Source organism: Centruroides sculpturatus, unplaced genomic scaffold, assembly GCF_000671375.1.
Source record: "Centruroides sculpturatus isolate CEXI.00-Female unplaced genomic scaffold, Cexi_2.0 scaffold1818, whole genome shotgun sequence".
NCBI classification, from domain to species: Eukaryota; Metazoa; Arthropoda; class Arachnida; order Scorpiones; family Buthidae; genus Centruroides; species Centruroides sculpturatus.
The window spans coordinates 57212-71661 of NW_019385979.1; the positions used below are offsets into that span (position 1 = coordinate 57212).

A 14450-nucleotide genomic window follows, 5' to 3' on the forward strand; every position below is an offset into this window, starting at 1 on the left:
TTAATCCTTTGCGTCCGTCGTCTTCGGCGCTTCGGTCAATTTCGAATGTGGCGGCTCGTTTAAAACTGGAAAAAGGTGCGTTTCGGATTCAAACGAAAAACATAAGCAACGGCAGATTTAAACGCAAATATGCAAAGTCCGAGCCGGTCGACGTCGTCTCCGAAAGTTGGACTAAACGAAACGAAAATAAAATCTTACAGCTAGCTAAATTTTAATTAAAATCTTACTTGGTGTAATGTCGGCGTCCAAAAGTCTTCTTAAAACCACGTTCGAGTAGCTAAGAACATTGAAAAAAGGCAAAAAACATAGCAGAAACCAGAGCAGAGAGCGCACACGTCCGTTTGGCAAGCGAAAAACGTGCAAAGTGACGCAAAATCGTGTTGCAACAATACGCGTTTCTATAGAAACGGCAATTGTTGCCGTTTCCATAGAGATTAGAAAGCGCGTAACGAATTCGAATGCGATTGACGTCATGGATTCTTTTTGAATTTTAAGGCTAAATATCTGCATTTTCTACGTTTCTATCCCCCCGAGTGACGACGGATTGGGATCGAGAGACTCCCTATCACCCTCCCCTTGGGTTTACAAGGGGTTAGAAGCCAGATTTTCTATAATTGAGCGTCATCTTTACCTCGCCACCCCCAAAACTAGAAGAAATCCTTCCTCTCGTTCGTCCACTATTTTCTGACGAATTTTCGGATTGACCGACAGTGCAATTTTTACTGAATTTCGTAATATTTTGTTTATCCGACGCCATTTTAAAAGCGGTCACCGGACGTCATCGGACGTTCGTTGCACGTTATAATTTAGTTACGTAAACCTTAATTAAAGTGACTTATATATTAAATAAGCGAGTTTTATGAATGTACCTGCAAGAAAGAAAATATCGTGTATGTATTTTTCAACAAGGAGAAATGTGATGGGCCTATTGTTGGAAAGAAATGATTTGATTTTCTTTTTATAATAAAAAAAATTCGGCAACGAGTTGCGAATTTTTATTATTTTACAATGTTTACAAAAAACCGTTTTTTATGTAATGCTATGTAACCTGCACGAGAGAACCTCGAGAGTGGGCAATAAGGGTTAAACTCTTGCTTGCCCACCCACCATGGTATATAATAATACAAAAATTTCATTCTACTTTTCGGGCTGTTATGTACTGTACACATAACAAGGAAATGTTGTAATTGTGTCAAATTTCTTTCGGAGTTTTTGCAAATCTTTAGGTTCAGATTTCCTGAATTCAAAACAGTCAAGAAATGGCAAAATAATTCGATTGGTGTGTGTGTTGGCATCTATTTTGCATAATATCTCAAAATGGAGTAAAGATTAAGAAACGACAATTGGCATGGTGGCTTGCATATGTGGGACATTGATGCTGTTAAACGACATGATAGTAAAAGACACATTTTTGTAAAATTTTCATTTTTGACCCTTTTTTTTTAAATTAAAAAAACTAGCTTCTTAGTTTGTAATAAACACATTTATATACTGCATTCTGAACTTATGATTTGTTAGAAAATGTTTATTCTGTGTCAACAAGAGTCATAAATTTGAATGGATACTACTAAGAATAGTTCTAATAGTAGATAATAGTAGTAAGGAAGAAATGGCATGAAACAAATCTTACAGAATAATTTTAATATTTTTGAAACTATTCTATAAGGAACATATTACACTGACAGAAACAGATGAAATTCGAAAAATGAACGGGCACTAAAATGACAATAATAACCAAACACGAAGAAATTTAATGAAGAAAAAACACTCAACGTAGCTTACCGATGGTGGTCATGTGATGTACGAAAGGGATCTAGAATTTCAAGATTTTAATTTGATAAAATTAGTCCTTTGTTGATCGGACTATACCTTCTGCAGAAGGAATATTTTTACTCCAATTTCCTGTGATCAAAAGAAAATTCGATATTAAATATTGAACTCACGAAAACAATGATAATTAAAAAGCAAAATACGACTTACAAGGAAGGGTGAGAGGGGATTGAACTTCAGTGGACATCCTTTTTATTTCATTAAATTTTATGCAGTTTATGCATTTTATTATTCATAAAGTGATAAAGGTTTTAAGGAGAGCTGAGTTTTGTTGGACGTCCGAGGAGGGGAGAGGGAGTAAAAATTTCAAGAAATATGCGGACGTAATTTATGGACAACCCCTAAAGGTGTAAAATCATTCTCATACTTTTCTGGCAAGGTCGGTAGTAATCCTATTATTATTAACGTCGTGCCAGTGTTCTCGAGAACGATATGCTAATTTTCTGCTAGTAGCCGCTATGTTTTTGCTGCCATACATACTCGCTGTAATCATGTAGACTCCTGATTTCTCTGAAAATGTATGATTGTTCCTAACGTTACAAAGAATTCTATAGCTAGAATCTCCATATGAAACAGACAGAAGAAGAAGAAGAAGAATTCTACGTAGAGATAGTTTACACTCGATAAAAGCATCCCCTTGTTTCTCAAAAGCACGAACTCTCCTTAGATACCTTCGGCTGACTTAAATGCAAGAAATTATTGAATGCTAAAACGTAGACTAAAACGTAGTCAGCCGAAGGCTTCTATTTTCGGCGCTCGATAACCTATTTTTACTTTCCCGTATTGTTATTTATTTGTTATTGTCGAATTTTTCGAGAACAGTCTGTCCCCGATATGTTCATTGCGGAGCTACCAACCAGAGTTGCCAGGTGTTTGTAGTCAAAAATTTCCTTTTTAATAACCCAAGATTTGACGATTAAAAAAAATCATTCGTGCTTTTCCAGCAATAATTTTAGTCTCAATAAATATTTTTGGCCAATTTACAGGCCTGTGAACTGATCGGAAATAAGGATCGCAAGACTCGAAATACATGCACATACCGTAATTTACTATGTCGAGAACACTCATTTTATCTGCAAAGTAGATTGCAACGAATTATGCAACAAATGATCTTGCCAAGACAGACTATAAAAAATTAATTTTGCTATGTAATATTCTTAATATATAGTTATTAATTTGCTCTTACAAATGATTTATCAAACTACAGTTATTTAATTAATTTAAAAGTTGACTAATAGATTTCTTTATTAAGACAATACGTACGGTACTATACATTAATAATAATAAGAGATAAAGAATGCATATGAGATTGATTATGAGATGGAATTATGAATAAAATAAAACATACGTAGATAAAACGAATACTGTACATAAATTTGCGTTTTACTGTTTTTATAAACTCTTTACTCCCGTGGCCGAGCGGTCTTCGTAACCTGAACGCTGGAGTTTGGTCGTGTGTTCGTGCCTCGCTCGGACGGGGGCTGACCACGTGGAATTTTCCAGGTTTTCTCCACGTCTGTAACGCCTAAATAGGGGCCAGTTTCCCTTAAATAGACTTCCCGGAAGGCATCCCCCTAGGCAGATCGCCTAGGGGGATGCCTAGAGCGTTGCGTTGCCATAACTAAACAAATAAATTTTACTCCCTGTAAACACTAACAAGTAAGAGGGCGTCTTTTAGCAAGTCCATTAATGGGTTCGGCCAATTCATGGGGATGATTCGAACCACGGTAGGTTACTACCTAGATCGCTCGCTCATCCCGCCTCTGCGTTTTACTGTTTTATTTTATTACATATGTATGACAATATAATTAGGAAAACCATAGCTTATCCTCTGATACATTTAAATAGCCATAAAAATGTAATTCAGATAAAGACAAAGTATTTTTTAAATAATTTATTAACTACTAAAGGACGCCATTTTTATTACCAACCAACTCCATTTACAGACCCGGAAAAACGTCAACGCAGCAAACGTCCAACCACTCCGCCAGAGGGCGGGCGAGCGAGCACGTAAGACTGCCGCACGTCATTTATTTCTGTTGAGACGTGAAAAATTTGTTTTCGCTGTATTTTAATTATTGAACATTTCTATAGAATCGCAACGAAATTTATTTCCTTTCTCTATATTTTCAACTGATAATCAATACGAAGAGTTTAGTTAAATTTATTTATTTCGTTTAAACGTAGAAGTTGGATGAAAGTAGTGTTTATATAAGAATTAAAACGCTCACGCTTCGAAGTTGTGAGTAGTTTAATGCTTTTACTCAGTCTTATTTAATGTGAATTAATATAAAAATCGTGATTTCATTTTATATCAATTTCTGTATTAACTAAGAAATTAAAGTTTGTTTTGCTTTTATAAGAAATTATAACATTATTTATTTATTTATTAGGAAATTCGGAAAATCAACGAAGCGAGAAGGGATCAAAACCATTCATAACTGCGGGCTCCACTCTTCTACAAAAGCGGTAAAAGTATAGGAATGAAATCAATATTGTAAACAAATAAAACCTCTTGGAACATATAGTGCTAACTGTCAGAATCACATTTCTGAAATAATCAAGCTGAGTGTTTGAAAAACTTCCTAAAATTGTACAAGTGAGTGCGGGTTAATATTTTTGCTCTCCAAACTTTGTCTTTAGATGTGGCTGTTGGCTCGTGCTTGGTACGGAAAAGATTACGATTATCCGATAAAGAATCCTGCGAGAAAGATTTTGAGGATTGAGATGTGAATGTGTGTCGGCAAGAATTTTTGCAATTCTCGAGGCCCTGCTTATTGAATACCAAAAAATACTGTTCGGAAAATACTTTTTATTTCCACTTAATATTTTCATTTATGTTATTTTATTTTTCTCGATGTTATTCGTTGATGTTTCTTGCATTAACGACTGTGTCGTCTGCCCGGATCTGGTAACGGAAAGCTTGATGTGCTTTGGGAACGCTGTCTTGTCGGGACTTATCGTTTGCTTTATTTTTTGCATTTGGCGATGTTCCGGTATACCTTTTCTCTGGCTAATATGATTTGTGCCGATACTAGGGTGCATTACTCGTAATTGAATAACTCGGGATGCCACAAACTGAGGGTTAGCACTGTGTGTCCTCGAGAGCTTTGATTATCTAAAGAAACTTTGCCATTTTCATATAATGTTTTTATATATATATATATATATGTGTGTATTTGTATGTGTGAGTATATGTTTGTGTGTATCTAGGCATGAGGAAAATTATAATCCAAAACAAATTTCAAATACTTATCTGAAATTTTAAAACTAAAACCAATTTCAAATGAACATTTTAAATTAGATCTGAATTACAAAAATATTTTTAATAGATGATGTAATTATTTACATTGCATTCAGTTTTTAAAATAATTTTTCTTATTTTTGTTATTAATTTAATGCAAATTTTTATTTAGTATAAAATTAAATTAAATAAAGATAAATTATTCTGATTTCTATAAATCAGATTATAATTACAGATGTCAGATGTCAAAAAAAAAGTTAAGTGATTTATATATTTAGATATAATATTTGTATTGACAAATATTATATCTAATACAAAATGGTAGCTGGCCACACAAAAGCAATTCTTGCTCTTGCTGGATATAGACAAGCAATCCATACATTCACTTGACAGCAATTATTTTGTTTTTATGTTTGTTTTTGGCACTCATTTTCCATTAGGCATGTGCAATGCTGTTTTTCCCACCTAAATTCTGTTAAGCGTGCTCAATCATGTCATGGTGCATAGACATTATCACATTGACTCTATTGTATCTAAAATGAAGTCATGGATTCCCATTTTTTTATTGTTTTTTTGGATTCCTCATCACAAATAATGGAAAATGGTAAAGTTTAATGAAATTTGATTGATCAAATTTTGAGAATGAACAAATTCTGCAAGCCACATGAAGGCTTTGCTAACACACAATCTTTAATAAAAAGATTGTTGTGATGATCACTCTACATCATGGAAATGCTGTTATTTAAGAGAATAAGATTTAAATAATTCTGAAATGTTTTGAATATCTCTTGAATTGGTTAAAAGTATTTTATGATAACAATTTTCATAAATTTCTAGTTTTAAGTTTAATCTGGTAGAAGGTGACATATTTGAGTGTTTGCTTGAAATTTTCATTGGAAATGCTGGTTTTCAAAAGTTGTTCAATTTGTTTTTAAATTTTTTAGTTCTTTAAATATTGTTACATTCCTCTAAAGAGGAGTGATAAACTGAAAAATACTAGGATAAATGTTAGATATTTTTTAGCTATAATTAAGGCAATATGTTGATTCATTTTTATTGACATGTTAAATGCATTTGAGATAAATTATATACCAAATTATACATGCAAATGCAAGTATTAAATTAAAAAAAAAATAGTAATAACACAGCTCAAAATAAATTGTTTACCAGTGAATGTGATATGGTTTTTTCAGAAGAATGAATGTAAGATTCTTAAAATTGTTTAAAGTTGTTCATTCTGCAATCTGCATTCTGACTGATAATTTTTATCCTCTTTAAACATTTAATGAACAGATTCAATGCTTTCTTTTGTTGTCCTTGGGCATTCAGATCCAGTTCATGTAAATTTACCCACTAATGCACAAATGGTGTTGTTTGTAGGACTGTATTTATGAAATATTCTTAAATTTCTCTCTATTATCACTAAATTTCATTTCTTTTATGTATGTAGTGCAGCATGTTACCACAAAAATATATTCATAAATATCCATAAGGGTATAAAAAATTTTAAAATAAACATCAAATTAAGCCATTTACATTTATATATTATTTTATATTAAATTTAAAATATATGTAAATATTTTTATAAATATAAATATTAATAAATATTTTTTAAAAAGTTATTATTACATAGGATTAAATCATGTCTTCTGAAAATATTCCTAAGAAAAGGATTTGTGTTGTTGTTCTTGGTGATTTTGGAAGAAGCCCAAGAATGCAGTTTCATGCACTTTCATTGGCTGATAATAATTTCATTGTTGATGTTGTATGTTACAGAGGTAATGGAAATATTTATTGGATAATATTTGTTTATAATTAGTTAAGATTGTGATTTTCTAATTAATCTTCATTTTCTGGCTCCAAACGAATATCACTGGATCTTTGTTGAAGTTATACACTCATTTGTATAAAAAAAATAAAACAAGCTTATTTACAATATATGTGTCAAGTTTACACATATATTGTAAATAAGCTTGTTTTATTCTTTTACTATAAATCACTACTAATAACTATATTTTGCGAGGAACCAGGAAATATAATACTCTTACATTTTGAAACACATTGTTCACTCAATTTTTTTCTGATTGAAATGTATTAACTACTAATTTCTCTGTTAAGATTAACTTATGGCCGTAATGTCTTATCTATTTCTATTGAGAGCCCAGATAGTTTCATAATGGTGCATTACATAAACGAGAGTTTGGTTAGTGTCAAGCCTGGACTTTATGCAGGCAATAAGTAACGAAAATTTGTTAATGAATCAAAAACCCAAATTCATTATTATATGTAATAACTAGCTGCAAGTACCCGCTTCGCTGGGTTTTTATTTGTTCGTACATTTATATGAAATATAGTTGTTTTTATATATATAAAAGGCTGTTTCTCTTCCTCTACATAATCTTTCTCTGATTCGATGTGTTTCCCTATAATTTTCAAGTTGCTCTCATGTCTGATTATTTCTGTTTTGTTGATAATTTTCTCGTAGCAATGTTAGATGTATTTCTCTTTCTTCTGTGGTTTCATTTCTCCACGCCATCTTTTGCCTTTGAGATATGATTCGAGACCGCAAAAAATTCTTTCTTACACTTTGGCATTGATTTTTATATTTTTATTTTTTACACTTCACTATTCACTTTTCACATTTTTCTGTTATTTGTACTTTAGTTATGAAAAATCAACTGAAGCATGAGCATCACCTGTCTCCAAAAGCCATCCCCACTACTCACACATAACAGTCCTGGACTATTCCAAAACATTTTCGAGTATTCCAAAACATTTAAGATTAAGATTACATTACAGCCAATCTTACCCATTTTCACAGAATGCAAGAATTAGGTTCCCTGTTTCCAGACTAATTAGAGAATTTTTACATGGTTCTAAAAATATGTTTGATTTCCCTTAAAAACACAAAAAAACGCATCTGTGCCTGTAAATCTTGCACACCACTTTATCTTAACATTTCCTTTGTTACTCAACACTTTCATTGCTATCACTTTCATTGTTAAAACTTTCATTATTAACACTTCCATTGTTACACATTTTCAAAGTCAACTACTTTCAACCCCCATATCTCCCACACCCTTATAGCTATCAAGATGCAACCACCATAGTGCACAATGGGAGACTTGGGGCTACTACTACACACAAACACCATTCATGTGTGATGTGTAGTTTTGGCTGCAGTGTGAAATATAGGGACAAACACGTCCATTTTTATATATATACTAGCTGCAAGGACCTGCTTCGCTGGGTTTTTATTTGTGGGCAAAAAGTAACAATAGTGAAGATTAAGATAATTACATTATAGCCAATCTTACCCGTTTTCACAGAATGCAAGAATTAGGTCCCCTGTTTCCAGACTAATTAGAGAATTTTTACATGAGTCTAAAAATATGTTCGATTTCCCGCAAAAACGCAAAAAGCCGCCTATAAATTTTGCATGCCACTTTATATTAACACTTTTTATATAAAAGGAGGCACAAGCTGTAAAAAAGGCATTGTACATATATTATATATATATATATATATCCCTTGATTAATGCAGTTAATTAATCCCTTGATGCTACTGCATATGTCAGATCTCCAATATGTGTTCTGGAAAACTCAAAACTAGTCTGGTCTTTAACACAATTGAGCAGAATGGCCACTATACCAACTTCCTCCTTGAAACTATGAAGGCACACATGGACAACTTTGAGGATCCTGCCAGTGAAAACACAGACTGGCAAAAGCATTTAAGGGCTCAGATTGTCCACGATATCAACACCCTGAGTGCTACTCCCTTTTAATTATCAAGAGGTTGACAAAATCTTCTGCAGCTTCAACAAGAAAAAAGCCCCTGGCACTGATGGAAATACTGTCGATATTGCCCAGGAAATCTGGAAATGTGCTCCTAACCTACTTCTTGACATATATAATATTCGAGCATGGCATATTCACACAGAGATGGAAAATTGCTAAAATTATTCCAATTTCCAAGTCTGGAAACAACAACGAACTACACCAAATCTCTCTCCTGCTCGTGCTGGGAAAAATCCTTGAAAAGCTGATTGCCAGCAGACTTACCTGGCTTGTCGAAACTACTCAACAGTTAAGTCATAATCAGTTTGGATTCTGTCACCAAAGGTCTGCCAAGGACGCCATATACACCACAACCAAAAATATCTGCTCCCTCTTAGACTACAATAAATACGTTCTTGGCATCAGCCTGGACATATCTAAGGCTTTTTGACAGTGCCTGGTGGGCACTTATTCTTCATAGGCTAAGAGCTGTCAACTGCCTTGTTAATCTTTATCATCTCATTGCCAACTTTCTGAAGGATAGGGAAGCCATTCTTCAATATGACGACTTCAGCTGTCATAAAAACGTGGTTCATGGGTGCCCACAAGGGTTAATCTGTGGACCTCTCCTGTGGAACATTGCCTTTGACAACTTTCTGGACTCCAACTTCAGACAAGACTATACCACTGCCTATGCTGATGATGTTTTGCTCTTGGTGTGTGGCATTCCAGCGCTGACCTGGAACGTAACAGCAACCAAATTCTGAACAGTGCATGACAGTGTGCATGACAGTGCAAACTGCATTTTAATTCTATTTAGACAAAGGCCATTGTTTTTAATCATCCAGGGAATCCAAACCTCTACTATAGAGTGCCTACACTAAAGATGAACGGCCATGCCATTAAAGTTGAGAAAACTATAAAGTACCTTGGCATAGTACTTGATTTTCGTCTTTCCTGGGATCAGCACATCAAATATATTGTTGATTGCACTGGCCTTATTATGCAGGCATTCTATAAGGTGGCAAATACACAACTGGGGCCTAGGTTCTGAGGCACTCAGCATCATCTATGATAGGCCACTAAGAAAAAACATCCAAATAGAAAATGTATCTCTGCACAACACAGAGCTCTTCTACTAATCTTGAAAGCCTCTAATGTCAGCCTCCAGATCATCACTGCCAAGCCTCCCATTCAAAAGTACTGTAACATCTGGAGAATCAAAAATGGTGAAGATATTAATGTTAAAAATGATATCATCCTAGCCTCTAATCTTGAAAGACCTGTCCCCTTTCGCTGCTCAACTTATCTCTCCCACCAGCCTCAACTCTACAACTTCTCTCATGACATGTCTTGTCATGTATACTGATGGCTCCCAAATCGACAACACTGGCTACAGTTTTGTTGCCTATTATGATAGCTAGGAAATCTATCACCAACTCTTTCGTCTTGCCCAGCACTACTGTGTTTCAGGCCGAGCTTCTTGCTATCCTTAAGGACATTACTGTATTTTCTGACTGTACTTCTGCCATCATTCTCATCTACAACAACAGTTCACCCTCTTGTATCTGAAATAATTAGACTTCTTGCCACCTCTAGCAACTGTTACAGTCTACTTTGGACCTGTACCCATCATGGCACTAAAGGTAATGAGCATGCTGATATGCTCACCAAAGCTGCTGCCAAAGACACCACACTTCCAATAGCCTACAATAAAATCAGTATCAGTACTCTCGAAAATCTTTTGCAGAAGGACTTAACCATTGAATGGCAGGAAGAGTGTAATAATCATCACTGCAATTTGACCACTTATCAATTCTTTCTTAGTGTTGACAATAGACTCGCAAACAATTGGTATACTCCCAATTTTGAAACGACACAATTTATCACAAACCATGGTCAATTTAATAGTTACCTATGCAGATTATCCAGGGGTGGTGATGGACTGTGCACCATCTGCAATACAGAAGACAGCAGCCAGCACTACATATTCAACTGCCCAATTCTGGAACTGCAGCAAGCTCAACTGCAACTACTTTTTTCAGAAAACAATAACTCAAAACTGTGAGAATAGTACATTGAATATAGAAATACAGAATACAGAACAAAAAGAGTACAGAATACAGTAGAGTACAGAATACAGTACAAAAAGAGTACAGAATACAGAACAAAAAGAGTACAGAAAAAATAGTACATTTCATATCCTACTGAGTTTTAGTAAGATAAATGACAATACTTACAGATTTGAAGTAAATTTTGATTTTTTTTTTAATTGTGATATCTCACTTGAAATTTGTTATGTATGATATATGTTGTTTACTTTTAATTAAAAACAAGTTTCCCTTAATGATTATTGGACTTTTTCTTTGCTTTTTATGAGGTGTTAAATTATTATATGCATTTGAAATTTAACTAAATCTGTAAACATAAGTGTATTAATGATTATAAATTTATAAACTGAAATATATTTCATATTTTGATTATATACTTGCTAAATTACTAATAATATTTTTGTTGTTATTAATAAAATACACACATTAAACATTTTTATAAATTATTTAGTCTATATATTGCAAATGTATATTTTTAAATATATAAGTATAGATAATTTAATTTGATTTTACATATTTAACAGATTCTATTCCTTATGAACAAGTAATGAATAATTCAAATATTCATCAGCACATCCTTAAAGAACCTCCAGAGTTTGGACAATGTAAGATGTATTTTAAAAGTATTTATCATTTCAAGAATATAAAATTTGCATTAGTTTACTTTTTAATATTGTTAAGATTGATTAATATGCATCATCATGTTTATGATGATGATGTACTGTACTTTTAATTTAATTTTTTTATTAGATGATACTTATACTTTTTAATTAAAAGTTATTGTATTTTTATTTAGATAAATTTTATAATATCAAATTAAATTGTTATGCTAATTCCTGTGATTAAAATAAATGTGTACATTTTCTAGTTTGTGACCCACTTAACCTTTTTCCATGAGAAAATTATTTTTATTATCTGTTTATTACAATAAAAATATTCAAAAAGAATTATGTTGATTTTATAAATCATTTATTTGATATAACTTATAATGATTACATTTCTAGTAGAATCATTAAACACCAAATTTGAGCCAAAATTTCAAATGAAAACTAGTGAAATATATCCCAGTTTTTGGAAATATATGTAAATAATCTCTGGTACATATGAGGCTATAAAAATCAATATAAATAATTAAAATTATTTATGATTTAAACTTGAAAAATTTGTTTTTAAAACAATTTACTTAATGGATAATACAAAAAATGTGCCCTTAATCTTTGTCCTTTTTCATGCACATGAAGAATTTTTTAATAAATTTTACTTATTGTCCTAGTAAATTCTTTTATCAAATTAATTTTCAATATTTTTTGATTTTTTAAAATTAGATAATAGGAAATAACTTTTTCTTTGAAAAAAGAAACAAATGAATAAGTAATTGTTAAAGTTAAAATATTTCAATGGCCAGTTTGATAATCTAAAAATGTTAATCAAATAAAACATTAATAAGTGTAGTAAATTTTCAAAAATATAAACCATATTGAATATAATAACTAAATGAATGATTTATTTAGTAAAAATAGAACTTTAAACTCATGTAGTTTCATCACAGTTTCTCTTACAGCTGCCTTAGATATGAAATTATTTCTGTAAACATGTAGTTGTTTTCTTTATTCTCAGTATGGTAGAATAACAAGGAAAATGTCTCAACTTGTTAAAAATGAATTGTAATAAAATATTATAATTCTAAACTATCAGTAAGATTTACCATCATGTTTAATATTAGACTTACTATTTTGAAGTACAATACATTGTTTATAATATATATAAGTATGTAATGTATTAATAAAATATCATGAAATATCAGACACTATTTTAAAATGCAAGCATAAATATAAATCAGAAAAGGAAAACTTTGTTTGATTTAGAGAAAATAAATAGCATACATAAATTCTTGATGTAATCTACAGAAGTATTAGTTATTTATTAATACTTTACTATGAGCATTACTCTATAAGAATTGATATAATTAAGGAACTTACTTTCTATACAAATTCCTGGAATTTGCAAGGAAACCTTTGATTTGATTATTCATGGAACAAACTTATGTATAAGCTTCTGCAATAATTTCATCTTGTTGTTTGTTTATTCTAAGCCAAAGAATCTTTATACTTAGACATATGATACTTAATATATGTCTTTTTATATGCCAAACAATTGCCAGATTAAATCCAGCAATTATTTGGCATATTACTAAAAATATTGGGCTTTGGAATGTTAATACAGTGGAACCTCGCTTAATGAGCATAATTCGTTCCAGAATCTTACTCATAATGCAAAACACTCGTTAAGCAGAATAATTTTTCCCATAGAAATTAATGTAAAATATGATAATGCGTTCCATGCCAAAAAAATACTCAAATATTTTATGTATAATGTTTATTCAAAGAAAATTACACAATATAATATACATTGTTAAAAAGCATGAATCATCATCATCTTTTCTTATAGCATGGAATGAACCAACCTGGAATGCAAATTCTATTTGCAGAAAACAAAAAAATCACAGATAATATGTCTGATGAAGATGCCAAACAATATTCCAAATTCTTGGGCTATGTAAAGGCTGTAATTAAATATTAGAAATTAATTAATTTGACAGACGTAGGCAGTTATGCTGCCATCTCGTATTAAATGTAATAATTATAAATAAATAATTTTTAATTTAGACAATTTTAAAATTTAATTTGGAATTGGTCATTACATTTAATAAGAGATGGCATGTTTATTATATAACAGGCTATGATTATCAATGTTTATATATAATATGTGTGAACATAAGTTTGGAAAAATGTGTGATCACGAGTGACACTAAGATGCTAGTGAAACGCATGCTCCATCAGTCTGCTAAACACAGTCTGATGGAGCATGCGCACAATTCGGGATTTCCCCTCTCCTTGTCACTCGTTATGCAAAACATCACTCTTTAAGCGAGTCAATTTTTTACAATTTGTTTTTCTCGTTATACGAGGTTCCACTGTATATCTTTTATATTTATTTATATTGTTCTTATTGATTTCTTTTTATAGTTTATAGTTTTTGCATGCTTGTATGTATTTTTTACTGAATCAATTTTATCCTTGTGATATCTATGTACAGTGGTACCTCAGGATATGAATGCCCCAGCATACAAAATTTTCAGGATACGACATGAAATTCGAACATATTTTTGCTCCACGATATGAACAAAAACTCACCATACGATGTTACATTAGTTTTCAGCACCATTTTTTATTCACTTCTGTTCATCGGTATCAGTCCCATGTTTGCTTCGTCGTGGATCTCGTCGATAAAGGAAATCTTGAGGTATTATCAGAAAGTGACTGATTTTATTGAAAAGAAACATCCCAAAAAGGTTTACACTGGCCATATTGCTGCTCGGAGTAATGACATTTACCTAAGTCATTTTAGAAACATTTTAAAAAGTAGGCAAAGCCAAACCTCTTTGGATAGATATTTTACCAACAACCTCTATCCAGTGAAAGTGC

The 14450-nt window shown here is 32.0% G+C and overlaps 1 protein-coding gene across 4 annotated transcripts in view; it reads left to right on the plus strand.

The window, feature by feature from the left end:
• The first annotated feature begins 3806 nt into the window (after positions 1-3806).
• The window catches only part of LOC111612918 (chitobiosyldiphosphodolichol beta-mannosyltransferase-like), a 55703-nt gene continuing 45059 nt past the window's right edge, over positions 3807-14450 (plus strand). Inside the window, exons 1-4 of one of the 4 annotated variants that reach the window (XM_023354209.1) lie at positions 3807-4072; positions 4224-4299; positions 6708-6852; positions 11490-11570. In XM_023354209.1, the coding sequence (XP_023209977.1) occupies positions 6717-6852; positions 11490-11570 (217 nt within the window). In that variant the 5' untranslated portion in view covers positions 3807-4072; positions 4224-4299; positions 6708-6716. Of the gene's footprint in view, positions 4073-4223; positions 4430-6707; positions 6853-11489; positions 11571-14450 lie in introns of those variants that run through there. The other 3 variants (XM_023354207.1, XM_023354206.1, XM_023354208.1) reach the window with 3 other exon arrangements.